Source organism: Pterocles gutturalis, unplaced genomic scaffold (genome assembly GCF_000699245.1).
Source record: "Pterocles gutturalis isolate BGI_N339 unplaced genomic scaffold, ASM69924v1 scaffold13773, whole genome shotgun sequence".
NCBI lineage: Eukaryota > Metazoa > Chordata > Aves > Pterocliformes > Pteroclidae > Pterocles > Pterocles gutturalis.
In genome coordinates this window covers 8,518-35,946 of record NW_010123335.1, presented here as the reverse complement: position 1 = coordinate 35,946, position 27,429 = coordinate 8,518, and the positions used below count along the sequence as shown (strand labels likewise).

The 27,429-nt window shown below is 41.7% G+C and overlaps 1 protein-coding gene across 1 annotated transcript in view; it reads right to left on the bottom strand.

Annotated features, from left to right (window-relative positions):
• Positions 1 to 3,757: 3,757 nt before the first annotated feature.
• The window catches only part of LOC104464988 (transcription factor 7-like 2), a 27,554-nt gene continuing 3,882 nt past the window's right edge, over positions 3,758 to 27,429 (bottom strand). The window contains 9 exon segments of the mRNA XM_010077871.1: positions 3,758 to 3,988; positions 3,990 to 4,197; positions 9,372 to 9,444; positions 10,611 to 10,661; positions 11,207 to 11,255; positions 16,089 to 16,196; positions 16,918 to 17,077; positions 17,927 to 18,052; positions 24,146 to 24,232. Of these exon segments, the coding sequence (XP_010076173.1) occupies positions 3,758 to 3,988; positions 3,990 to 4,197; positions 9,372 to 9,444; positions 10,611 to 10,661; positions 11,207 to 11,255; positions 16,089 to 16,196; positions 16,918 to 17,077; positions 17,927 to 18,052; positions 24,146 to 24,232 (1,093 nt within the window).

Here is a 27,429-nt window from a genome sequence, read left to right as displayed (position 1 = left end):
TCCTCTCTCAGTGCACACACAGAAGGAAAACCAATTTGTCCAGGAACAGTGTTTTTGGACTCTGCTTTCCAAAGGCTTGCTAATAAAGCAGTGAGCAGCGAACACGTTATTTTGCTGAATATATAAATTGTACCTTGGTGGTGTCTCCTTTGAATCATGGCATTCAAAGATCTCCCCAGAGAACCATGTTTTACATTAGAAGAGAGCAGTTATCCCCAGCAGAGATCCAGCACATGTGTCTGATGGATGGCCATGCTCTAGCAAGAGTCAAAACATTTAGGAGAAAGAAAAAAAAAATATTCCCTAGAAACCTGGAACAGCAGGAGTGTAATTTGAGCATCCTGTTCACTTTGCTGGCTACCAACAACAGCCAGACTTGGCATCTTCCACAAAGGCTTCGCAGCAACATCCCTTTTCCCCGTCACAGAACCCCATCCCACCCGTGCTGCCCACATGCCTGTCACGGTGACAAGGGGACATGTTCCACTCAAGTCTAGGGGAGTGTGGTGGCAGACCACAACAGAAACAGCATCAGGCCTTGGATCAAAGGAGATAAATGGAGCCTGGCAAAAAAAATCACCATGACTTAATCCTCCTAATAAGAAATATGAAGTAATATACATTATACTGTCCTTTAACATGTTTGAAACAAAAAAAGTCTTCTGGCTTGTCATTAACAAAAGTGGTAGCAATTTAAAGTACTATATATTCCGTTTAAAGATTATTTAGTACTTCATCCAGTACCTTTCAGCCCCTGTATAAATTGAATTCCTCCTGCAGCCAACAACCAACGGCTTTGCAGACAGTTCTGGTTTTATCGGACCCCGCAGAGGAGGACAGCACGGTCTCAGCACCAGTGCTAGGCTCCCCGAAATGGCCCCATTCCCACATCTCTGCAGAAGATCACTTCACCTCTGTTTTCCCATACGAGGAAGAACACTTACACTTCCTGCAGAGACCATCAAGACTGACTGAAGACAAGTGCATCACCTGAGCAATACACTGTCAGGACAGCAGGGAACATGCCTGTTCCGAGACCTTTGCATTCCATTGCCCTGGAGTGCCAATGTAGAAATTACCACAGCTGAGATTTTCCAAATAACTGGGTTATGGCGGCAGCCACTTGTGAGAGGTTCCTGGAAATTATGAATCTTAAATCTCTACTCAGTTTAAAAAAATAAAACAAAAAGAAACAAATCAGCCATTTTATAAAAATTCCTGGATTTAAGTCCACTCTCATCCTGCAGCATCCACAGCCATTGCTGTGGCAGGTGGATGCTGGATGCTCAGCGTTGAGAGTAGGCTGTGCTGCAAGGGCTCGTTGCATTTAAAAAAAAAAAAACAAAAAAAACCCACAGATAGATATATGCAAAAACGGCCTCAAATCTACCCAGGAGATAAATCCTAAGGCCAGGATAGGGACTCAGACTAATTAGGGCTACCTAAGCTCTCCTGTGTTACCTTTATAGTGCATCAACCCTGTGTTGTGGGATCATCAGGTCAAATAAAAAATGTTTTAAAATTAAAGGAGGCATCATCAGCCCTGGCCTCCTGTCCCCCAGTCAGGATTCCTTCACAGAGGGATGACATTACTTCAGCTCACGTGCTGTTTTGTCTTTTGCCAAATCACGTGCCATTTCCTTTAAAAAAAACTTTTTTCAGCCATTGCAACAAAAGCTTTGAGCAGGGAGAGGGCTAGTGCAAAATGAATTTAGCAGGCGGCAGCTTGAGAACACAAAGGAAACAGAGGATTTCTCGCAAGTAGAGTTGGCTGCAAGTTGCAATGATTTTCATAAAATCTTTTTTAAAGGAAGTTTTCCACTCAAGCTGTAAATCTTTTTGTCCAGAGTGAAATACAGTCAATGCATAAATGAGTTGACAAGCCATTTTCTGCACATACTAAGTTGCTTTTATTAATCCAGAACTGCATGCTACAGATACTGTACAGCATGAACATTTATTCATTACAAAAAATGGCTTCCAAACCATTAAAAATGAAAATCGGAATAAGAGCATAAAACGGAACAGTAACATCACAACTGTTAGGAAACATTCAAAGTATTCACAAAAAATGTTATAGTTAGCATCTTAATAAACCAGAGAAAAATCTGAGACAGTTTTACAATTGCTTCATGTCAACTACAATGGCACTGAATGAACAGATGAACAATTTTTCAGCTTTATACAGCGTTTTTTGCAACATCAACATGCCTAGGTTTTTTTTTTTTTTTTTTGTTTTAAGTTTGCTACCTACCTGTATGTAGTAAGTGTACATAGAAGTGGCAGTCTGATTTTCCTTTTATGAATAATCTAATATACAGAATTTGGCCCGTAAGGGTTTATACCTCTTCATTTTAAATGTTTTCCGGACAATCTGCTACCAAACACGTCTGTTATAGGTGACATTAAAACTACATACATACCTACCTATGTAACATCACAGCAAAACATGATGAACAAAAAAAAATTACAGCATTAAAAAAAATAATAAAGTTGTTGGGAGAAAGTTAAAAGTCACTGAGAATTTTGGCACATAAAAATTTTGCACACAGCCTACAGTCCTAATGTCGCAGGGGATTCAGCTGCAGTTCTGAACAGGAGACACTTGGACCTTGCTATTTTTCAAACAGTGTTCCTAAAAATTCCCTTGCTAAATTTTCAAGTCTTTTTGTGTGTAATGGCTTTTAAAGCAATTTTTTTTTTTTACACTATTGATCCTCGAAAAAAATGCATCTGCAAATGTCCATTTGGTGGCAACCGTGTTTCATATAGCAAAAAAAAAAAAAAAAAAAATTAATCACGAAAGGAAATCAAAACAAAAATCCCGGAAAAAATATATATATACACATTTATATATAAACTTAAAAACCTTGTACAAATGAGTTGTTATATATAAGATGCTTACACTAAGGGAAAAAAAAAAAAACTTTATACAATGTTTCAAGAAAAAAAAAGAGGAAAAAAACATTTAAAAAGGGACAACATACAGATACAACAAGCAATTTCTAAAGCAATAAATACTACTGGTCCAATAGCGTTGTGATACTTTTAATTGTTGAGTAGCGTTCCCTCCCCCAAAAAGAACAACACCATGGAACACGGTATATTAACACATTTTTTTAACCCTTTGTTTCTGTACAATTAAACAATAACAAGTAACATCACAATAAAGGCTGTTTCACACAAGGAAGAAAAAAAAAAGAAGTAGTAGCGGCACCGCATTCATTGTGCCCTTAAAGGTTTAAAAACCAGATGTAAAATGATTGGTTCGCAAGCTCGTATTTAATACAAATAATAAAGAACCAATGCCTCCGGCAAGGGCTGCTTCAAAATTGCTTCTTTTTTTTTTTTAAATTTTTAAAATCAGTCTTTAAAACTAAGCTATTGGTACTACATAACAATTATGTATATATATATTTTTTTTAAACGCTACAAAGACTTTAAACAGCTGTTGATAAAAATTTTGGCAGAATCATGAGGCTTTTCTCATCTACATATTTAAAAAGAAGAAATTGAAATAAGAATGGGTCAAATATTGACCAATGAACTCGATAAAACATCAACTAATGTAGCCACATGGCACGAATTAAAAACAAAACTGAGAAACGACGACAAACAGCGACCACGACGAGAAGGACAAAACAAACAAAACAAAAAAAAAAGGAAAAAGAAAAAAAAAACACCAAACCAAACAACACCATATCCCAACAGAATTCTATCCCCTTGAAGGAAATTGAAAGGGTTAGGGAGGCTAAAGCTATTCTAAGGGCTTGGTTACGAGGGAGAGCGGCTGGGGCTGTGTCCCTGCCAGCGAGCTGTGGGAATGCAAGGAGGAGGATGTTGAGGGCTGTGCTAGGGATGCAGCGGCAGTGGTGGCCTGCGGGAGGGCAGCCGGCGGGTGGTCCAGGGCCCCGTTGGGGCAGCTGGCGGAAGGCAGGGCGCCGGGCTTGCTCGCAGCGCTCTCAGCGAGGACGAGCGAGGATGGGGGGCGGCATCATGACCAGGTGTGCCAGCGGGTCAGGCTTCAATGAGAGCGAGAGGGGTTGCGTTTGTTCAGTCTGTGGTTTCGAGTCTCTGGAGGGGGAGGCAAGCATGGCGGGAGAGGACGGAGGAGAGTCTAGTAAGCTTCCATCTGAAGAGGGGGGGCTGACGCAGCTGCCTTCACCTTGTATGTAGCGAACGCACTTTTTTTTTCTCCTAGAAACAGGGAGAGAGTTATCTGTGAATAAAGGGCAGAGATGCTGATGGAGACAGTTATCTACAGCAAAGAGCCGTCAATTAGCTATTCCAGGTTCTGTGGGGGTGGCACCCTGGCCCCATGCACCATCCTGAGGGTCTGATGGGGTGACCTCGGCCCCAAGCCCGCTCAGGAACCTCCCCTTGGCTAACAGATTTGGAAAGGATTCACCAATTGTCTCTTCGTCCCCCTCCTCTTCAGGCTGCCTCTTTTCCTCCGTTATTTTAATAATCAGAAAATCAGGTAAAATGGTTTTGGAGCCCACTGTGCTAATCTACAAACTCAAATTTCCTCCGGAAAAATAAAAATAAAAAAAATTAATCCTTATAAAATAAAAGCTCTGGATAGTTGATGGTATCTCAAGATGTCCCATAACGCTGTCCAACTCAACAGGGCTATCACTACACCTGCATCACCTGTAGTCTCTTACGATGCACTGCCCTTGGGAGGCAAGGATGGCTGCAAACTACTGCTCATTGCTTTTTCCTCTGTTAAGAACCACACCAAATCCAGAAACATCAGAATCAGACAGGAGGGATATATAATAGAGAGAACAAGAAAGGGGAAATAAAAACAAAACGAACAAACAAAGCAAACAGAAGAAAAACCAGGAAAAGAACAGGATAAGCAGAGTATGATCCAAAATAACAAGAATAACTGGTTGTATGGCCTGCAGGTTGTGGCTTTAAATCGACTCAGTTTTACTTTTTGTTTTAAGGGAGAGTGGTAGATTTGGGAAGCTGCTTGTCTGCGTTTTGGGGAATTTTCCTCTGAGAGGCCATCCATGTAACTGCAGAGTGGGATCCAATTTCAGTAGATGAAGAGCACGACGACAGGTAAAAAGGTGAGGAGCAACATGGAGCTTTTTTCACACCAGGAAATATGAGAGTCTCGCAAGAGCCGCTCATCTTCAAATAAATGCGTAAGTGACCCGACAGAGATCTTTTCTCCTCCCTCTGTCCACTTAATAATGTAAAGGAGCAATGAAAACAGATGACAGTTTCACACCATTTCTCTTGCCAAGTATATGCAAGACAATTCTAGCAGCAGGACAGAAATAATGAGGTGAACAACCACAGCATCTGGCAGAACTATGTTCAGCGGCCACCTTGACCTTGATAATGATGGCTCTCCAGCCCTCCTATTCACAAGCACACTTTCCATGGGAAGTGCTGAACGGCTGTCACACAGCCCGAGATACATGACAAAATCTGCCTAGAGCAGTTCTGCCACAAAAACTTTGGACACTCAGCTAAGCTGCACAAAGCCACCAACGTAAAGGAGGAGGTTGTTCTCCCCCTTCATTGGATACCTTGCTCCAGCTCAGCAACTTCAGAAGAAGAAGCGTCTGAGCATGGCACAGCTGCTGAACATTGCTGGGTGACATTCCCCACTCACAGAGGTGCCACAACAGCAGCTCCACTGCTGGTCAGTGTTCTCCCCTACGTACGGCAACGGTGGTTCACTTGGGTTAAACCAAGGTCTGCTCTCTAGGTTAAGCTAGGTGTTTCTTGATGGCAAGGGAGATCTAGCCAGCTTGATCCTGTAGTTAAAATATATCATCTCCCATAGCAGGAAGGGAATAGCAACACCAGCACCCCATCTTTCCACCGGCTTCAGCGAGGGACCAGTGCTGTGACATCCCTTCCGCCATAGACTCGGGCTCTGCTCTCAGGTTCTGCTCCATGTTCCACATGGAAAGGGAAGGGGTTAGGGCTATTAGAGTTTTAACCACGTTAGCCTGCAGATCAATACATGCTAAAAACTAAAGACAACCATGCAACTTAAATGTTAAAAAGAAAGGAAGAAAAAAAAAGATAGAAGACAGCAATTGAAGGCTGTAAACCATGCTTTATTAGAGCAACGTTAAAAGACAGAAAAAGATTAATTTGGTGGGCTCAAAACAGGACCTGTTAATTCTCCTACCAGCAATAAACAACGTGGAAAGCCTCTGGCTCTTGGCTAAGGACAGCTCTGCTGCTCTTTCTCCCTGCCCCTTGCTTCTGTCTCACCACTTCCTAGCTTCAGCTATGCAACGCTGCCACAACTACACTTCATGTTTGGACCTTCTGTACAGCTGCCAGTGGCAAAGCAGAACAGAGACACTCCACAAAGCTTACTGATAATACCTGTGTGGAAAGGTTAGTTCTCACAATTTAGAGACTGTAGGGCTTCCCCACCATTCCCAAATTAAAATAATTTGCAAGCAGAGACCCAAGCTCTGCCTGCCTCATTGACGGTGGTCTAGAAACCATTCAACTGGATTGGTCTGAACCTACAAGGCAGCCAATTATTTCACTGGAGGCAGTTTGAATCTAGTATGACAAAAATTAGAAATACTATGTATACCCCCTCAGAAGCACTTGTGAGGATTATTTACTTGTGCACTGCTCTGAAAGTGGCAACTGCTACGTCAGTCTGGGAAACACCAACAGACCTGGCCCCGCTCATGTTGCCCTTGAAACTAGCCCCAGGACAGCATTGGGAAACCTGTAATGCTGCAATTGCCATGAGTGAAACACACAGACTATGACAACAAGGGCTTATTCAGCTGCTGTGAGCAAAGATGTCCCAGTTTCTACTGTAGTAGCTAACTGTACATCTTTAGCACCTACCTAAGATGCACTACAAAAAGATACTGTGATAGCAACTGCAATGTTATAGTGGTTATGACCAAAACTAGGAGAGAAATGCTCTAAACTCTACCTAGTGATAAAATGCCTTCTTGCATTTTATATTAAAAAAAAGAAAGAAAGAAAGAAAGAAAAGGAGCTGACTCTGTATCAGTAAGTCTAAAGCTATTGGCTACATCATTGAAAGGTACTCCACTGCTCAAAACTGATCTTAAAAAGTTGGCTCTGAGGAGCTGCAAAGACTTCTGACCAAAATCTGGTCTAAGTTAAGAGAGGGTTTATGTTTCACATGTAACCTAAGCACTGTGCAGGCCAAATGAAAAGTCCCCTTGCTGATAAAATGTAGTTTTAAAAGTATGCTGTTTACTTAAGCAAGCTAGGAAAAGATAAAGCACCACAAACACAACGTGCCCCCAGTTCTGGTAGTCGGCATACAGAGCCTGACACGCTTCTCATACTCTATCTCTAGCCTACACAAATATCTGCTGACAGTGTGCAGTGAACTAACCCCAAAATAAAGCCTAATTAAATACTGTATTTGAGCCCTTGGCTGGCATGAGACTTGAGCCTCCTGACACAGTGAAGTGCCTACCCAGCTCTTCTGGACTGAACCCTTCTTCCTTCATGCATTAAGGAATGGCTGCTTTCAAAGCTTGTTTATTATATGCACTGGTGCTGATAGCTAAAACCCCACCACCCGGTACTAGCATGCCTCGAACGGGACGATATGCAATCTGTTGAAGACATTTCTGGTGCCTTATCTGGTATTTTGACATACAACACCGCCCTCGATCTGCGTTTTCCTCAAGACTAAGCACAAACAAGACTGCGTGCATACACAAAATACGATGGACGTCTGATCTACATTCTAAATGAGATGGAGCACATGGGACTGGCATGAGTAAGAGGGGAAAATGTGAGAGAGGAATCACTACACACAGAGTGTGGTTTGGGTTGAAATACCTACCATCATAATATTCCAAATTCAAAGACTGCTTGTATCAGAACAAAGAAACAACAAATTTAACCAAATGCGATCATATAAGGAAAAAGGAACGAGAAAAGAACTTCTCAGTATCCCTCCACCAAGAAAGAAGTACGTACTGAGTTATACATGGAATTAAACTCCAGTAGAACATGGGCTGTCAAAATTTGGGCTCTCTGGTGTCTTTCATCTCCTTTTAATGCTGGAAACTGTCCTACTAAAATTGCAATTAGTTTTATGTAGAGCTCAGGCGTTTACAGCTCACTTGTTGGGATAAAATTTAGGAAAAAAATGTATTTTCAGAATCAGAAAAAAAAGACATCAGGTCATTTAAAAAACTGGTATCTACATAAACATTACCGAGGCGTAGAAGCCTCGAGGTAGCTATTTAATTTTGCAGATAAAAAAAATTAGTAGAATATAAGCTGTAAACACTGTCTTTTACATCTCTAATGATGAGCAAAACACTAGTGCTGCAGATCCCAAAACCTTTTTAAAAAGCCTTTGGAGGCAGTGGACATAGACCCAAATGACAGACAAAATACAGATGTCCAGCTAAACATTCATTTTGCTGACAAACCGGAAAAAAATAATAAAAAAGCCAAAAAGCTGCCAGCTTTAATGACTTCAAGTTTTCTTGTTCCCAGTTCTACCACCAGGGAGAGGTTATTGGTAAAGAAAGAGAGAAAATGGCATTAAATTAGCAGGAAATTCCAAAGATCAAAGATTATTAGCGATTGATGCTCTTGGGAGAGAGAAAGGTGGGGAATGGGGAAAAAAGATTAAAAAACCAAAATCACACAAATGCACTAAGAGGACAGATTGCTTTTATTTCCCCAAAGGCCTAATGGGTAGTATTATACCTGCATGGTTTGCACCATAAACTCTGTCGGTCAAGCCCGAACAATGCCCGACACTTCTTTGGAGTATTTGCATCTGTTAGCATAAGGTAAACACAAAAAATACAACACAATGGTGGATAGAGCTCATTTGGACTGCATCATCTTAGCTACAGCTACGTTTAGCTTTCAATCACCTCCGTTTTATTTGGTAATCTCCCCTTGTACGAAGGGCAGGAAAGAAAACAGGACTTTCACAATGAGACAAAAGAAAACAAAAATTCTCTAACATGGCCATGCGTCTGTCCAGTGCCGGTACTGTGCTCAATGCCATGTTATCAAGGGCTTTGGGAGCAACTTTCCTTGGGTGGAGGCTTGGAGGGCAGGAGCGTGGTTGAGCCACGGATCAGATGGGCGTAAGGCTGATGCTGTTTTACAGTGGGTTTTTGGCTAGCAGCAGCAAAGAGGAAGGCAAAAAAACAACCAACAACAGGAAAAAAAAAAAAAAAAGCAAAACCCTTTCAGAGAGACGATAACTCATGACAGTGTCCCACTCCCTTGTGTCTTCTAGATCACAACACAGAGCTACAAAGCAACAAGGCAGGAAAAAAAAGGGGAAAGTACCAAATAAACCAGCTGCAAATCAGCCATAGCGAGTCTGGGAAAACTATACACACCTGCAGGGGCCGCACCAGTTATTCTGTTGATCAAGGCCAAAGCGCGCTCGGCATTTCTTAGGAGCGCTCAGGTCTGAATGAGTTCAAGAAAAGCGAGCAGAAAAGGGAGAGAGGAAAAAAAGAAAAGGGGAGGGGGGGGAGAGAGAGAAAGAGAGGCAGAGAGAAAAGGGGAGAAAAAAGAGAAAGATAAAAATAAGGAAAAAATAAAAATAAAAAAGGGAATAAAAATCAATGTCCTCGTTATTAATTGCAAAATATTGACTTTTGATTTAAAAGTTAAAAAAGTGATAATCACATTTTTATTCAACTCTTGAGATTAGCTGTTGCAATTAAAGCTGCAGTATCCCTTTATAAAGGACTGTTTCTTTCCCTTTTAAAAGAGCAGGTAGAGGAAAGTCATTGTGGCTGGTCTAGCAGGATGTTTCAGGCAAGATTTATTTGAGCTGGGATTTTTTATTCTCTTTTTTGAGGTGGGGGGGAAAGGAAGAAAAGAAGCTGAGTATGGAAGTTAGATCCTGAACATGCTTTTTTCTTCAACTCAGATACAAAATAAAAAAAAAGAGGAAAAAAAAAAAAGAAAAAAAAAAGGAAATTATATCTCCTGGGATAATGCAGCTTTTGGAATAACATTCAATTTATTTGTTTTTATTAATTTGTATTTAAAAGAATGGATAAGAATAAGCAGATTGCAGAATGAGTATGTTAGTATCAGCCAGAAAATAAAACATAAAGCATGGCAAGGTGCTGAGTTAGTACAGCTAGTGAATTGCAATGAACAGGCTTGAGCAGAAAAGAAAAAAAAATAAATAAAAAAATCCAAAACTAAAATAATAATAAAATAAAAAATGCATTTGCATGCTAATGTGAGAAGACTTAGTGGGAGCCATGAAAAATGCCATTAGATTAAGGAGGTTCATTACTGACTTGCTTCCATTCTTTATCAGTCTCTTTAAAGAAATACTGCATATTCAATTTGCACAGTTAGTACAATTCTTGCGTTATTTTTACTGTATTACTGTTTCAATAGCAATTGTTACAAAAACAAAAAACAAAATTAAAAAATACTATCAAACATATAGTAGATATAAAGATATATAGATAATAAATACTATCAAAACGTGTGGATGGTATTTTTTTGTTAATGTCATAAGTGTTTAATGTTAAAATCTATAATGGCAGGAAAAAAAATTAAAAAGCAGTTTATAAACTATTTTAAATGACTCAAAATGACGTTAGCACCTGTAATCGGAGGAAGTGAAAGGCAAGGATTTAGGAAACATTCGCTGTGTTCTGAAAAAAAAGAACAAATTATACAAAGGCTTCAAAAAAACTAAGTCAGGGCTTCTTCAAAGTTGACTATGAGATTGCCTATGCAGTATTTCTAATTTCCTATATAGAATGGCAAACCTCCTTAATTTAAAATGGGTGCGATTTACCACTGTAAGGCATGCATCAGAACATACAAGTACAGCCCAAATTAATACCAAACACATACACACGTACATACACGCACACACATATGCGCAAAATAAGCAGACAACTTTATAAACGATGGCATAGGCATTACAACTACGGCTCTGCAATGATTACATACAAATTCAGCTAACGTCACAAAAGGCTCTTACATGCAATGGCTTGGTTACTAGTTTTAGAAGGGCAATAACGCGCAAATAATTAGAACGCCCTTAAAAATAAAAAAAAAAAAGCTGTCTAGTATAGGGGCCGGCTCCCCGTGAGGCCAGGAGACTTGCACCCACCCCCCTCGTACCTCAGAGCGTCACACCAGGGTTGCCACACTTCCACTAAGCAAGAGATTCAGACTTATTTTTACTTACCATTGGTCTCTCCTGGCTGCTTATCCCTTTTCCTCTTCTTCTTCTTTCCCTGCAGGAAACATACACAAATGAGAAGAATTAAAAAAAACCCAAAATACATCTCCTTGCAAGACAGCAGCAAGTGATGGGGCTGCGGTTGGTGTGGGAAGCTCCCCGGGGAGGACACCAAAGCACGATGACAGCTTGCTTCTAGTGCAGGGACACTTGGGGGGACCCTGAGGGGATGCTGGCACCCTGGGGATGTCTCTGCCTGCCCACCCCATGCCTCACTGCAGCATCCACCAAAGCCATAAGTAGCTGGGGAGAGGGCAGAAGGACTTGCAGGATGCTTCTTTTGAGATTATTATCGTCACGACAGAAACATTGACACTTATATGCTCCTGCTTAAAAAAAACTCATTCCTGGTCACATTTCAGTGGGGTGGGGAGGGGAAGAAAGGGCAACAGCAGAGATTCAAGGTGGGAGGGTCTGTGAGTGAGGTCAGACTGAGCCCCTGGGGTTCCTCAGCACCCACAACCAACCGTTAAAGCAGACGAGGAAGCCACAGTAATGAGCAAAACCCAACCTGCAGGTTTACATGTGCACTGACACCTTAGAAAGCAAAGCCAGTAAGATAAAAAAAACAACCCAGATACAATTAAGACCCTTCCCACATTTTCCTCTATCACAAGAAAAAATAACCAGTAATGTTTTGCTAAACTGTGTCCCTTTCCCAAATATGGTCCCACAAGGTGATGCTGTTACGGTTTCTGATTGGAGGGAGAAAGGCCCTTTGTCCTTTTCCCTCCAGCAGCACGTGAGAGGACACGACCAGGAACCCAACATCTGTAACAATCCAACTATCATTTTGCAAGAGAAGAGTTATAAAGTAACAAGCATGGATCAAAATAGACAAGCGGTTTTCTACAAAAGCTCTTCTAACACTGAGCTACAGCGTTCGCAGAGCTCCACAAGAAGGCCAGTGCAAGGGAACAGAGTAATTTCATTTTCACAGATCCCCAGATGCTAAAAGCAACGACTCTTGGGCCAGCAATGTCAACTGGGAACAGCACAGAGATCCCTGCTTTTGAAGACGTGGTACTAAGAGAAGTTGCTGAAAAACCACCAGGCCAGCAGTCTCGTGTGGTCAAAAGGTAACAAACGTGTCTCGGAAGAAGGAATCTCACAGCACTTTTGAAGGGCCATGCATATCTGTGCTCCCACACGGTGGACATCTTTTTCAGTAGGTTAGTCTGGCTCCCAGCTAAGCGGTTAAGACTTGGCTTCAGCTTGGGACATCCACTATAACACTTGGGATGCCCACTATGATAAATTCCCCACAATGTATTAGTAAGACATTCTCCCAAGATGAATTTTGATTTGTTGTTGTGATATTTTTCTGCCCCAAAAGCTGGCTTTCTGTCATGGGGCATCTGTACTCATTCCCCCTTGCTCGCTCAGGGTTGTAAACTGCCATCGTGGTGTCCAGGCTGCGACAAGCATGGTCTTGTTCATGACAGCCTTCTGGTGATGGAAAAAGCTGTTTGCATTGTCCATTTAAAATGATTTTTAAACAACATGCACATAATCCTGTAGCTTGGATGCTGCTGAGAAATCATCTCCAACACCTCTGAGGTCATTTTTGGGAATATGGAAAGTTGTCACTCTGAGTAAATTGGATACAGCAGCCATCAGTCTAACACGACAGACAGACAAGACAGACAAGCATTGCACCAAGATCCCTGAGAATAAAATAGGGAAAAACATGGTATCTTGAAGTCTACATATCACACAAAGATGCACAAGAATCTTAGACTGCTCCATCTATATTGATCTAGATAAGCAGTAACTCTGAAATTCAGTGAATTTTTTCCAGCTTTACAACAATGTAACAAAAACCAGACAATTGCCTCAGGACCATAAGCCTGATTTTTATTTAATCTCAGGAAGGTCACTCACATAATTAACAGACTGCATCTGTGGCACATTTGCTTAATTTTTGCAGTACATTTGGGAATTCAAAAGCTATTTCAATTTGAGACCTTATAACTTCTTCACACAAGGGTCAGCCAGAACAGAGATACAGGAGGTACCTGCCCTCTACAAACTCTTCAAGACAGGTATTAAAGTACTAGAACCCCTTTAGGGAGTAATCTGTTAAAAATGGCTGATATACAAGAATGCCAGCCAGAGACCAGGAATTTCTGGTTCCTTTTCAACACAAGCTTTGAAAACCGTTCCTAACAAAGAATTGACAGAGGTCCCACTAACTTCTTTTACACCATTTTCAAAGGAAATTGGGAGAAGAATCACCTGGCTTGCTTGTTCAGTTTCTGTGCTGTGAGAAGATATTTGATATGTAGCTAAATCAATAAATATATGGACTTAAGAAAATAACTATGGCAGCAGTTTTTCAAGTGCTCTGCAGAACACATCGTTTTGCCTTTACCTCAGGTTGTCCTCCTAAGACTTGAGCAGATGGTCTGTAACATTTTCCATCATTGTACTATACAAATTCTTAGGCTGCAAGTAAATGTGGATGTAAATACTTGCTAACAATTTTGGCAGCTCCCTCCACAGAGCCAAACCGACATGGGTTTTGACAGGACTGCAGAATTCTTTGATACTAATTTTCTAGACAAGCGGCAGGCGAGGTGACGAGACCCTTACGTGCTTCTGAGTCCAGTACCCAGCACTGCTTAACATCTCAAATTAGATCTCAAGAAGAGTAAATGTGCCTTGTGACACCAACAAGCCACGAGGGATTCCCTGAATCCTCTTCTCTTATTTAAGAGCAGTCTGAAAGCTGCGTTTCTTGAATGTACTGCTCCTGTTTCTGAAGACCTGGGTTACAGCTGGCCTCATCCTCGTGCCTGATGCAGGATGTCTAACAAAACAACCATTGCAAGCAGCCCAAAGACCCTCCCCTGCTAAATGTGCAAAGGGCTCAAGACCCTGCAAAACACCAAGGGAGGAGGGGAACTCAGAGAGCTCTGAATGGACCAGAAGAGAAATAAATAAATCCTGCGGGTGATGCAATAGTGTGATCCAAAGGCACTGCGCTCTCCTCAGGCAGGAAGGTTCCCCCTGAAGGTCACTTGGGGGTACAGCATCAAGCTGCTGGGAAAGCGCTGGCTTTCTCATCCTGTCCTTTTTAGCTCAAGAAGAAAGGGTTTCTCAGTGCTCACACGGTGAGGACAAAAGTAAAAGGTCCTAAACGCCGAAGGCTTTGTACATGCCCATCTGTCAGCGGCACAGTCACTGCGCAGAATGAGCATTCCTGGAACCTCAGTCGAGCCTATACTGCCTTTTGAACACCCAAGAAGACAATACTGCACAGTGCAAAGGAACTACCTCAAGCTCATGGTCTGACAGTCTCAGGCCAGACTATGCCGAAAAGAAAGAGAAAACGTGTTTAGCAGGAGCAGCGCCTCACTGGTTTTAAAGAGGATTCCTCCGAGGAGAAATCACGGCTACACCTGCAATGGCGAACAAAGGAGGGAGCGAGGCAGCGCCCAATGGAAGGAAAAGATCAAGAAAGAGCAGAAGGATTTGAAAATGTCCTGAAGTACATATTGCTAAATAAATGAGCACGTGTATACTCCGCTGGTGAAATGGTGGAATAGCACAGAGAACTGCTGCTGCTCTAGGCTTTGCTGCAGACTCTGAACTGGCTTCTTCCCATCCATACATGTAAAACCACAGATTCTCACAGAGGTAAACGCTGTCATATACAAAGCACAGAGGTTATGTCATTTATGGCAAAAGAGGATATTTAGTAAAATACACAGTGATGATGATGAAGATGATGGAAGAGATAGACTTCAACAAAAACAAAATGTGTAACACTATACATAACTGACATCAATCTTACAGCTGCTAGTCCCCAAACCTGCAGGGAGGTCTGCCTAGAAGGCAGGGAGCAGGGTTTACTCCAGAGTTAGAGATGTTGAAAGTTTTAGGTGATTTTTATTTAATTTAAAAAAAAAAATAATCAAGATGCTGCTATAATCCTATTAAAGAGGGTTTACAGCTCCCACTAATCCACAAATCTGTCAGAATTTATGAGTTTAGGCTTGCAAACACTACCAGATGCACCACTTACTCTTCATGGAAGAAGGGGTTATATACTACTAGTAAGTGGCTACAACACTAGCCTTACGTTTTTAACAGACAGAAAATTCTACCACTTTTAGCCACAAAACAGGCTTTCTGAAAGGTGGAGAGAAGAATCAACCTTAAAAACACTCCATTAATTGATCACAAACTCCAAAACACTTTTAAAAAGTGAGGAGATGACAAAAGATAACATGGCCATGAAAAAGCAAAACATAATGGAAATATACAACAGTAGAGCGTGGAATAATTTATTTAACCTCACTTGAGAGTAAGACTTTCAAATAAGTCATGCTTTTGGTTTTGCCAGTCCTTCTCTGAAGCTAGGATAAGTCATTCTTCCACTTTCCACTATACTCTCACACAGATAAGCACAAGACACTAGTTATTCATCTTTTCTGTGGAAAGGAGAGGAGCCATACCAGGGAAATTTTTACTTTGGTTTAAAAAATAAAATTTAAAATGACTGATGAGCCAAACAGCATTTCCAGATGCCAGTGAAAGTGAAGGCAGGAGTTTCTTCACAGGCTTCTACTGTCATGCCCCAATTCTAACCTTTTACTAGTCCCAGCCAGGAAGTCTCTTCCAAGTGGAGGGCTGGGAGTTATCCCCAATAGTTTTAGTACCGCAGAGGGAAGCATCCGTTGTTGTTACCAGATTGGGATCCTGAGGCACACTTTCCACGTAGTGCTTGTGTGCAATGTGTGGTCGTAGTTCAGCAGCAGGTCACATATACATTTCTACAAGCTCTACTACTAAAAAAATTTCCACCTACATAGGAACCTACATAGTTATCCCGTGCAGACCAGCCTGGGTACAGCTGCATGTGAAGCTGTCGTTCCTTTCTTGCTAGTTCATAGTATTTCGCTTGTTCTTCTCTGGATAACGCATGCCACTGAGGTGAAGAAAAGAAAAAAAAAGACGTGTTTTTTTTTTAAGCACGTTAACAGCAGAGTATATTATTTATATATAGATCCAGCAAGAGTTGATTTTCATTTTAAAAAAAGAGATAAAAACAGATGATCTGGCATGCTGCCATTCATATTTTATTTATAACTCCAGATTATAGCTCCAGTTAACTCAACTGAGTCACAACTAATCATTTACATTCAGCCTCACTGTTTCCTCATGAGGGAGGAGAATTAAGAAAACTAAACAAAACCAAAGAGCTGGTGAGAGGGTCCAGAAGCTGGACCACTTGTTGTGAGCCAGATCTCTTAACAGTTAGATTTCGAGAAGGTCTCCTCCTCCCTTCACCACTGGCACCCCCTCTCCTCTTCGAGCTCTCCCCAGTGCTGATACTGCTACTGTACTTCCCAAAGGCTTTTTCCTTCCCCATTTACTTTCTGCCTGTTTCTAGGCAAAAATAAGAAATCTGAGATTTTTCCCAGGTCATGGAAACAACATTGAAATAACACTACTATTAATTAACATCCCGCCTTCCTTGGGAACAACTCTACTAGCAAAAAGCGTCTGCAAAAACCAAAAACCAAACGAAGGTCTTGGTTTAGTAACTTTCCTCTCCATTATGAAAATAACAGGAAAACACAGTAATTCAGAAGGTGTGAATCCTAACAAGTTTCAGTCCCTGCTTGTGCTTCTCCCTTGTTACCTACCCTTCGACCGAGGATTTGGTTGATGGCTGCGCTCTCCTTCAATGTGCATTCTGCTACAACTTTTGCTCTCATTTCCTTCATATACAACATAAATGCATTAAGAGGTTTCTTTATGTGTGGCTTCTTTTTCTCTTCTTCTTTTTTGGAGTCCTGATGTTTTCTGAAGGGTAAAGACACAGCAGACAGAAACCTCATAGTGAGAACCCTTGTGAATTTATTAAATGAATCCTCTCAATCTCGCTAGCATTAATCCTCAGAAATTAGTCTCTAGGAAGAGAAGCAGAAGGTTCTTTAGAGCCTTCACCCTAGATGCTGTATGAGAACAGTTTTAAGAGATTATAAGAAAACCCATCTCAAGTTTATGCAATATCACCAAGTACGCCCTCAGCCCCTAAAAGAACATTGGAAGGACACAGGCACCCAGGAAAATTGGTTCACAGGGAGGACTTGTGACCATGACGGCAGGAGGAAGTAGTTATACCCCATCATCACTGGGAACCGAAACACTGTCCTTCTGCTTCACCTGTGAAATGAGAGGCAAGAAGCACCAGAAGCACTAGGGGCGGAGGTAGACCAGGGCGGTCCTTGGTTCAAACCTAAGCTTGATACCAGCTCTCTCTACAGCTTTGAACAAGCCATTTATGCTCTGATTTATTGTCTCCTGTCGTGTATCTGGTACCTCACGTCTTCAAACCAGGCACTGAGTAACAGTAAAACCAGTCAAGAAACCTGAATCTTGATCAAGAAAATGTCACTTCCTTGTTAAAACAGGTGAAATTAATAACTACTTATCTATGTCACAGATTGACTGAAAGACTGTTACCATCAACTTGACACACTTTGGTAGTTAAGCCGTGTTCAAATCAATTAGAACAGAAGAGAAAAAGCAATTCAAATATATATTTTACAGCAAAAACATTTCCACAAATCCAAGCCTTTTTTCAAGCCACACATGCACAGAAGATGCTTTGGGCGTTCTAAAAAGAAGACACAGAAAGCAACAACTTACGAGCTGTGGAGTGAGCCAACGTCGCTCTGGGAAGATTCCTGTTTGACTGTTGGTGTGACTATGGCCGGATGAGGGATTCCAGTTGTATGTAAACTATGGTGTGGCGGGACCATGTGTGGAGGAAACCTAGAGGAGAGAAAGCTGTGTAAATCGTCAGAATAAAAATGAATGAATGGGGAGGGATGTGTACACACATTAAAAAAAAAAAAAAAAAAAGGCATATAACAAGCACACGACAACTAGACAAAGCATATGAAAGCTGACAGCATTAATTAGCAATAAATTAAACATAATGACTCTTCTAGTGTCATTAAAGCCAATCCTCCCCTTCATTATCATTACTGACATAAGACATCATGATTTTTAACATCTTTAACAAAAGGCAAATTCAACTGGGTGAACTTGGATGAAAGTGGAATTTCAGTTACCTGCAAGAAAATCCACCAGTCCATATCTTTGCTAATAATTTATCTGTGGCAACTAAGGAATCAATTTTTATAGTTCTGAATCATGTTGGAAATTTGGGATCATATCTTTTGTTGCATATTGACAGCAATATAAAATATTAATGCCAACACAATCTAGATGCATTTTTGATAATCCTTATAGATGCCTCATTAGCTACATTTTGTTGATGGAGCGAAAGAAAATATTTATTTGTGTCTAATAAATCTCTGAGCTACATTGCTTCAGCAGAAGCAGGGAAGATCATGGAATTAAGTAGTTCTTGACCCATTAAGGTAACTTAGGAAGGCTTACATTCCTGCAAAATAGTCTAGTCTTTCTAAAGAGAAAAAATGTTGTCAGCTTTATGGTTTATGGTCATATACCTGGACAGGCCCCAGCCCTGCAACTAGATTCAAAGGGATGTGCAATTCTTCTGCATGAGTCTAATTGCTCAGTTGGGGCCACAGCATGAACATGGCACATTCATTTTTTACTTCTTAATCAAAATGAACAGACTTCTGAAAAGCAGGATTTACTTCTTATCACTATTTCTTAACAGTCTTAGAAAGGTTTTGCAGTGAATGAGGAAAGCAACTATGACTGACTGCCTTTCCCTTAAAAAAACTCCACTGAGGTCAAAAGGTTTCCAAGGAATGGGATCTAGTCTAAAAATTTGGTTCTAAAATATCTTTCCCAAACATCCAAGGCTGAAGTGATTATGGCAAATAACAACATTTCTTATCACTGCAAATCCCTCCCCTCAACCCATATTTTGAACCGTTTTGTCAAAATAAAGTACCCCAAGAATATGGAACATGCATTGGGATAAAGAATTGTTTCTTCTATCAACAATACACAAGGACTTTTTTTCTATCAAATGGGACTTAAAATGGGGTGATACACCATGGATAAGTAGACTGTGTGCAAGTATCAGAAATATAATGTGATTTCTTTATTTTTGCCTCTCTTATAAATTCGATTACTGAACTTAACCCCCCCATCAAACTGCCTAGACATTCCCGACATTCACAAGATGACACAGTAGTACTTTCATGAACAAGAGGTACTGTCCACTATGAGTTCTGAGGATCTTTGTCTATCAGCTGGTAGTACTCAGGATCATTAGACAGAAGTATTTTGTCTTTAAAGGCAAGTAGTGGGAAGAGCAGAGATTGACAGGGAGAATGTGAAATTGTTCAAACTGTAGAGACTTGCAGCTCCTACAAACAAAGGCAGGGAGAGAAGGAGAGGAGGTGGGTGTGATGGCAAGGGAAGAAGAGAATAGGCAGCACAATGGTCATTCCTCCATGGATTTCTACTTCTGCTAAAGACCCATGGACACAAATCCACAAGTGGATTGTCAAAATGCCTTCCCAGCTCTCTGATAAAAGTAGTTGGGAGACAAGCGCATGTCTGGGGAAATGCTTCGGTGCATGGTAGCTCAGAAGAGAAAACAATGGCAAGGCTGCAAGGAGACTGATGTTCTGGTCCTGCTTATGCCACAGAATTGCTTCACCATCAGCAAGACACAAACTGGGCCTTTGTACTGTTTATTCTGCTCTCCCTCTCTCTATTTTTATGTATGCGTCTATTTGATTGGACATACTTAAAGTTTGTTCACCCAGTGCCTGGAGCCTTCAGCCTTGGTACAATGCAAACAATAAAAACTGACAGGAGGAGCTTTCTTTTAAAAAAACAACAGCTTAAAAACACGGGTGAAAATAAAACCCATGGCAAAACCCTGACCTCACTGAAAGTGGTATAAGCACAGCGATAAAAAGTTGACACACATCCTACGAAATGACTGTGTGTCCTAGGCAAGACCCAGCGTTGAAGACAGGACTATGCTGCTGGGGCTAGCTAGACTTCAAACTGGCACAAGAGCCAGAGACAACACAACAACGAAGGACGAGGATGGAGATGAAAAAGCCTACCTTCAGAGAGCAGTCAGGAAGAGCTGTGCTTGCTTGACATGAGGACACAGTGGGAAGGGCAGTGGGCATGCACCAGCAAGGAAGGAAGAAGTGCCTTGTGCAGTGGCCGCACAAGGACAGAACGGTATGAGAGTGGACCTGAATAAGGTTGGACTCATCACTGGAGAAGGGCTCCCAAATACCACAACAGATAGATTACAGCTGCAGTTAATGGGGACGAAAGATGGTGTTTGTTAAGCTTCTGAAGAAGGCCTCATGATGTGGCCGTGACAACTGGGTCATGGACTAGCTTCTCAAACAAGGATCTCATCAAAAATTAAACACACTGAAAAATTAACTTTGCCTAGATGGTGAATTGGTTTATGGTCAGGATTTCAAGGGAAACAAATTCAACAAAAGATAGGGGGTTATTTTATTTCTTTCTTTTTTATGAAGATTTAGGTACCTTTGGCTAATAAAAAAATGGAGGAGGGTAAAGAAAATCTGGAAAAAATGTAACTTCCCCCCCTAATTATGGGAAAAATGGTTTCCCAGTTGCTATTTAGGAGAAAGAGAGTAAGTACCCCTTTCCTGTGTTGGGCTATAAAAACATGCTCCAGAACCCAAAGTCGCTCTCACAGTCCCACGGACTTCATTGGGCTGAGTGGGCATTCGGCCCAAAGTTCTAGTACCTATTTTTTTCCATGTAGACCTCCACTTACATGGCAATACCAGTGGGCGAAGAGAGTTAATTTTTAAGTTCCTGGCTATACTCCAACTTCAGCAATTACATTCAGCAAAAGTGAATTTCCCCTGAAATTTCAATTACAGAAGGTATTTTCCACCTCCACCACTAAACTGCTATGCAGTGTTTGTCTGGTGTAATTCTGCTAAATTATTTCCTGATTTCCTCTCACAGCAGTTGTTTTTTCACAGTGGGTCCACTGTTTGCCCATCAGTTAGTTAACCCTGTCTCAATTTGCATTTAGGACATATTATAAAGGGGTAATAATGGATCAAGAGCTGTTATTACCATGTTCAATGTATAAGAAGTTAGTGGGGTGATGTTATAAGCAGAGAAAAGAGTTGTAAATGGTTAAAACAACCTGAAGACACTACCTTAATAGTCTAAACCATTTATGAAAATCACTATTAGTCACCCATTAACCTTTTATAAACTATTCATAAGCACACTCTTAGCTACTCAGCTGTAATTACTAAGCTTAGGGAATATTCAGGGTTGGGAAGCATTATATGTTTCACAGGTCTACACCATAATGCAGGCAAAAACGGAAACCACTTTTAAAGGAAGGCTCTGGAAAAATGTGGATGGAGGGATGGTGGTGGGGTCTGCCCTGCCTTCAAGATTTGGGCAGAGCCAACACAGCAACTCCAAGGCTTGTACCAGGGCTCTGCAGGGCTGTTGCATCCCCAGGCATGCCAGCCTTATCTCCCAACTACACTGACTACTCAGGGCAAGGGCTGTCCCATGGCTGAGCTCAGGTCCTCCAGCTGATATGGCAGGCATGAGAAAACATGCGTTGAACCACATATCAGAGCACAGTCTGCCCAGAGGGTGTTCCCATGTATGGGAAACCAGGAGAGAAATTTCTGGGCTGAAACAAAGGACAAACCATCCTATGATTCTATGATAAACGTCTTAAATCTATTCATCAGTCTGCAGGTGCCTGAGCATGTGTGTGTGTACAGGCGCATGTCAGAAACAAAAAGAAAGGCTCTGTGCATATATGCACACTCCTCACCTTCGCCCAAGACATCCCCTTATATTTTTTTTTCTCTAGACAAGTATTCCATGAATTGCAATAAACACCCTAAAAATTCTAAGCAGCTCATTATACGCCACTGTCTCCTTTTATGGCTCCAAGCCAGAATATAATGATGAGTCTTAACTTGTTAAGGACAACTAATTTTTTGTTCCTGGCTGTCTCAGGGGCTTCTCTCTTACTCACTCTCACTTTACTTCACTGTTGACATGTTTCTGTTAACTGGATGTCATCTGCCTGCCTTGATTTTATGCACAAGCAGTGGGATGCATTTTTCTGTGCAACAATTCTGCTTTGAGTTGCATTAGATTTGTCATTATTCTCTCATTTTCCCCTTGCACTTGTAACATTTCATCTATTCCTGCCTTATTTTTTGAGCCATGGTGCACCCACATTATGGTTTATACATGATCTTGCTCCCTTTGAAGCCGGCAGATTTCAGAGCCAGCCCTCGTCAGGAGAAGTGCCTGCTACCAATTTAGCAGGCTGAGGGCCCCGAGCTCCAACAACTCAATCTAAAGGGGGTCACAGGGTGGCACAAGCGAGTGTCAGCAAGTGCTGTTTAATTGCCAATCTAGGCTTCTCCATGGTGTTTAAAGTATAATGACCCATCACTTAATTCTGAGAAGTCCTGGCCCTGCTGCTGAATGGAATGAATATCAAAGGATGTGCTAGAACAGGGCAAGGAGCCTACATTTCCTATAACTGCCATAAGTATAATAGACCTCTACTTCTGTCGTCCCATTACCACAATAATGTATTTAATTTGCTGTGTACTCTTTTTAACTAGATACCTTTCATAAAGCCTATCTTGGGAATATAGCCTCCCCCCTCCCACATCTCCCCCCTCCCTCAAATGACTAGCCTCTCTAATAATAATTAAACTAAATCAAGCTCTACTTTGCCTCACACCATGCCTGCAAGTATTTCATAGATATTAAAGAAGATTAAATGGAGGGAGGGAACCATTGTTTAAATTTGCAGTTCTCTCCTCAACCCAGGATTTTTTTCTCCCCCATGCTGAGTCTATTGATTATTTTTTTTTTAAAGTTGATTTTCCAGTTGTCTCTCTATTTGCTGGAGCAACACAGGCAAATTTTAATTTTTGCTTTTATCGTACTCATCTAAAGCACTGGAGCACAGTATTTCCCTACCCATTCATTCACTAGCTCTAGTTACAGGCTTCCGTTTCTCAATGAGGCATGGTTCTTCCCAATCTTTTCCTCCTTAAATCCTCTGTGCACCAACTTTCACATATTAAACTGCAGAAAAGGGACAGAGCAGGGAAGAGACGTAGAACCTTGCTATGTAATGCATGCTAATTTAATTACGTGCCATCATCAAAATGGATTAGCTGTTTCAGCCCATCAGGAAAGTATAAACCTCCACCGATTTAATTAACCAGACTGAAAATCAGATGAACAGAAAATAAAACTATCATTAGGAGCAATTAGTGATTACTTAAACATAGTGCTGCCAACCAGTTTGTAAATAAAACTAGCAGCCCCTGGAAAATTAGATGGAATTAATTGGATGTAGGGAGGGGGGGGAAATATATACTTCTAAAGCTTTAAAGGGTCAGGCAGGCCCTTTTATGTTGACTATCAGTGTTTGGAGCTTTGGTAGGGGAAAACATAGTGCAATAACCCTCCTCCCAACTCTGCTTGAAGAGCAGCCCTCCTCCCTCCTGAGCCTCCCCTCTGGCACACAGAGCGCTGCTCTGGGTGATAGCCACCAAGAAAGAAAAAGGTGTCACGACTTCTCCTTCTTGCTTTTTCAACATCATATTCTCCCAGCTTTTTCATTTATTTTGGCATTTAAAGACGACTTCCCGCTCTTCTACCTCTCCCTCAAAAACAAATCATTAAAACCCAATGACAGTACTAGGACACCCTTTTCTCCACAAATGGGAAGGTACCCCTCGTCTCTCCTCCTCTGCCCCACCAAAAACCTAAGGATCACTGTTTAACTGAAGTGCTTTCAGAAACACACTTCCTAGATGAAATGCCCTCCTCTAGAGAGGGCAGCAGGAGTTACATTTGCTCTTGATTCAGGACCTCAGCATTTGAACTCACCTTGACATGGAAGCATTGACGGTCAGAGCTGTTGGGTAAGGGTGGCGGAAACCCCCTGTCGTGATTGGGTACACTGGCTGACCTTGCCTGGCAAAAAACAAGGGAAGGAGAGAATGATAGAAAGAAAAAAGGGTTTAAAAAAAACCAAACCCAAACAACAAAAAACTTCTCTCTGCACAGTAAGCTTTATTCTCATTTGATCAGAACAAAAATCTTGGGGATTGTACAGCAAGGATCAAAGGAAAGAAACACAGAACAATTTGAATGCCATAAATCTGATAGGAATGGCTAATTAAATTTTATAACCTCTGCTTATGTCAATAGAGACCCTCTCCCCAAGCTGAAACTAGGTGTTTTGTTGTAATAATTAAAGGCGAAGTCTCGCTTGCTTTAATGGAGCCATCACACTAATTGAGGGCTACACATCCAAAGGAAAACAATAATGAATGTAAATTTATACCAAAATAAAGTACAGTGAATCAAAGGACTTCAGTTGCGCTTTGGGCCTCTTTCGGTATTTAGATCTCGGTGAGAAAACATTAAATTAACAGAGCTTAATTTGTAGCCTTTTGTCAGATTAACAAGTGTTGACAAGAGTTACCGGGGGAGAGTCCCCAAGAAGTATTGTGGGTAACCAATAGACAATCACACCTCATTACAATAATTAAAAAATACAGCAACATGCAAAACAGCATCCTCATGAAAGACACACAACTTTTCCTGATTGAGGTTTGTCTGTGCTGGCTAGTTCTTTTCATCTGTCCTTCAAATATACCATCTGACTGGGCAGGATGCTTTCTGGGGGGTACTATGCTAGAGACATCCAGGCCAGTTGAGGATAGATGGGTTGGGAAGCTGACGGCAAAGCACAAGTGGCAACAAGAGGGGAAATAAAAACCTTGGATTACTTTTGTTAAGTTGGCCATGCTACTCTCCTAGAGCAAAAGCAAGTGTGATGGTATAATCCCTCAACAAAAACCACCTGGAGAAGAGCTGTGGGTAGATAAGTACAGCATGGGTGTTGACTTATTATAAACCAGCAGTGACAGTCTTCCTGTGAGAGAGGTGGCCATTAGCACCTCCTTGAAATTGGATAGACATGGCAACGTTCATGTGGCTTGGCATCCATAACATGGGGCTCAAGGAGGACAAACCTGCATCTGTACACATGAAGATGTAAGGCTCTGAGACACAAATGTACAATGAGGCAAAGGTCAACAACGGCAAGGAATCTCTTCTCTACACTCGCATGTCTTAAATGTTACTGACTTTTTTAGCATTAGCTGGGTATATTTGTTTCAAATGCTGAGGCTGTTTCTGTGCAAACTTGAGCTGAGAAGTTGCAACAGAGGAGCATGAGCTGGCTATACTCCAGCTAGGCCTTGCAAGCAAGTAATAAGAAAAGGAGCCGATGCGTGTTCTACCAGTGTTCAGGATGTCCCATGTAAAAAAGTAAATCACCACAAGTCATGAGGAATTTAATATTTCAGGGAACAATGCTCCGGGTTTTTCTCCTGCTCACGCTGTGGTCTTCTAAAGAAACGACCTTCTGCAGAGAGCTGATGGACACACTTCACCCTCAGAGCGGGAGAGCCTCTACCCAAACAAGTTGCATGACCACTCTGCGAGGAAGTAGCCTGCGAAGTGGCCTGAAGCGGGCTGCTGAGGCGGAGGTCCAAGCTCCAGCTCTCTTCCATCCACACCTCTGTGCTCAGAAAGGCTCCGGAAGCCTTTCATGCAAAATCCCTCTCCCTTCCTGAGAGCCATGTGTGTGTGCGGGGACCCTGTGCTTTGCCCTGCTCTCCTACAGGGTGTGAGCTCTACCTCCTTACGGAGGGCAAACGTGTGGAGAGGTATTTTAGCACAGCTGGCCAAACAACCTTGAGCAGGAACAAACTATTTCTAGTTTTAGCAGTCAATTTTTAAAGAAGTATCATCTCTCTAATATTGAAGAGGCCTGTTATGTGAGAAAAATAGGGTAATAATCCTGATTTATAATGCAGAGAACTATTGCATCCAGCAATACAAATGTATTTTGTAAGCATTTAAATCAAATATACTGTACAAAAGGCCTAGGCAATGCTTAAGTGCACTATAAACCCATTGCAGAGATGGCTACATAAGGAGAAAAAAAAAAAAAAAAAAAAGAAAATAAGGACTCAGTTCCTGGAAGGAACCTCATACCCAACAAGGCTCTGCAAGTGGGATATGGGGAGCACTAAACAAAACAAAACCCCAAACTAACTTTCCACGGCTTTTTTCTTAGCCAGTTTTACAGTAAACTAATTCCTCTTCCTTTTTGCAAGAAAATTCCATTCCTCAGATGCCAACTTCCCAGCCACGTCTCAACCAAAAGTGCTACTCACTGGCCGATGTAAAGCTCTACTGTTTCATAAGAAAAATGAAAGCGGCTTCAACTGGGAAGGCCAATTAAATTTAAAATTACACATTTATAGTGAGGATGGCCCTGTTTAAAGAACTCATTCTATGAGAACCACCCTGATTCCCCAGAAAAACCCAACGTGAGAAAAATTCTTGTGGTGCACTGTAAGGGCATTTAATAAGAAAAGGACATTTCTGCAGAAGGGTTTAAAAATTCATGCTTCATGAGCCATCAGCTGGTTGAGAGAACACGCAAAACTGTGTCCAACTGCCTGTGTTTGTTTAAGACCATATGACCACTTGAGTTTTAATTAATCTTCATGAGGTGGGTAAATTGCACGTGGTTGAGGCGATCCCAAGCACAAATACAGGCTGGGTGGAGAATGGATTGTGAGCAGCTCTGAGGAGAAGGACTTGGGGGTATTGGTGGATGAGAAGCTCAACATGAGCCGGCAGTGTGCACCTGCAGCCCAGAAAGCCAACCGTGTCCTGGGCTCCATCAAAAGAAGCATTAGCAGCAGGTCAAAGGAGGTGATTCTTCTCCTCTACTCTGCTCTCGTGAGACCCCACCTGGAGGACTGTATTCAGATGTGGGGCCCCCAACATAAAAAAGACCTGGACCTGTTGGAGAGAATCCAGAGGAGAGCCACAAAATTGGTCAGAGGGCTAGAGCACCTCCCCTATGAGGCAGGCTGAGAGAACTGGAGTTAGCCTGGAGAAAAGAAGGCTCCGAGGACACTTAATAGCAGCCTTCCAGTACCTGAAGGGGGCTACAGGAGAGATGGGGAGGCACTCTTTATCAGGGAGTGTGGTGAGAGGACAAGGGGTAACGGGTACAAGCTGAAAGAGGGCAGATTTAGACTAGACATTAGGAAGAAATTTTTCACTGTGAGGGTGGTGAG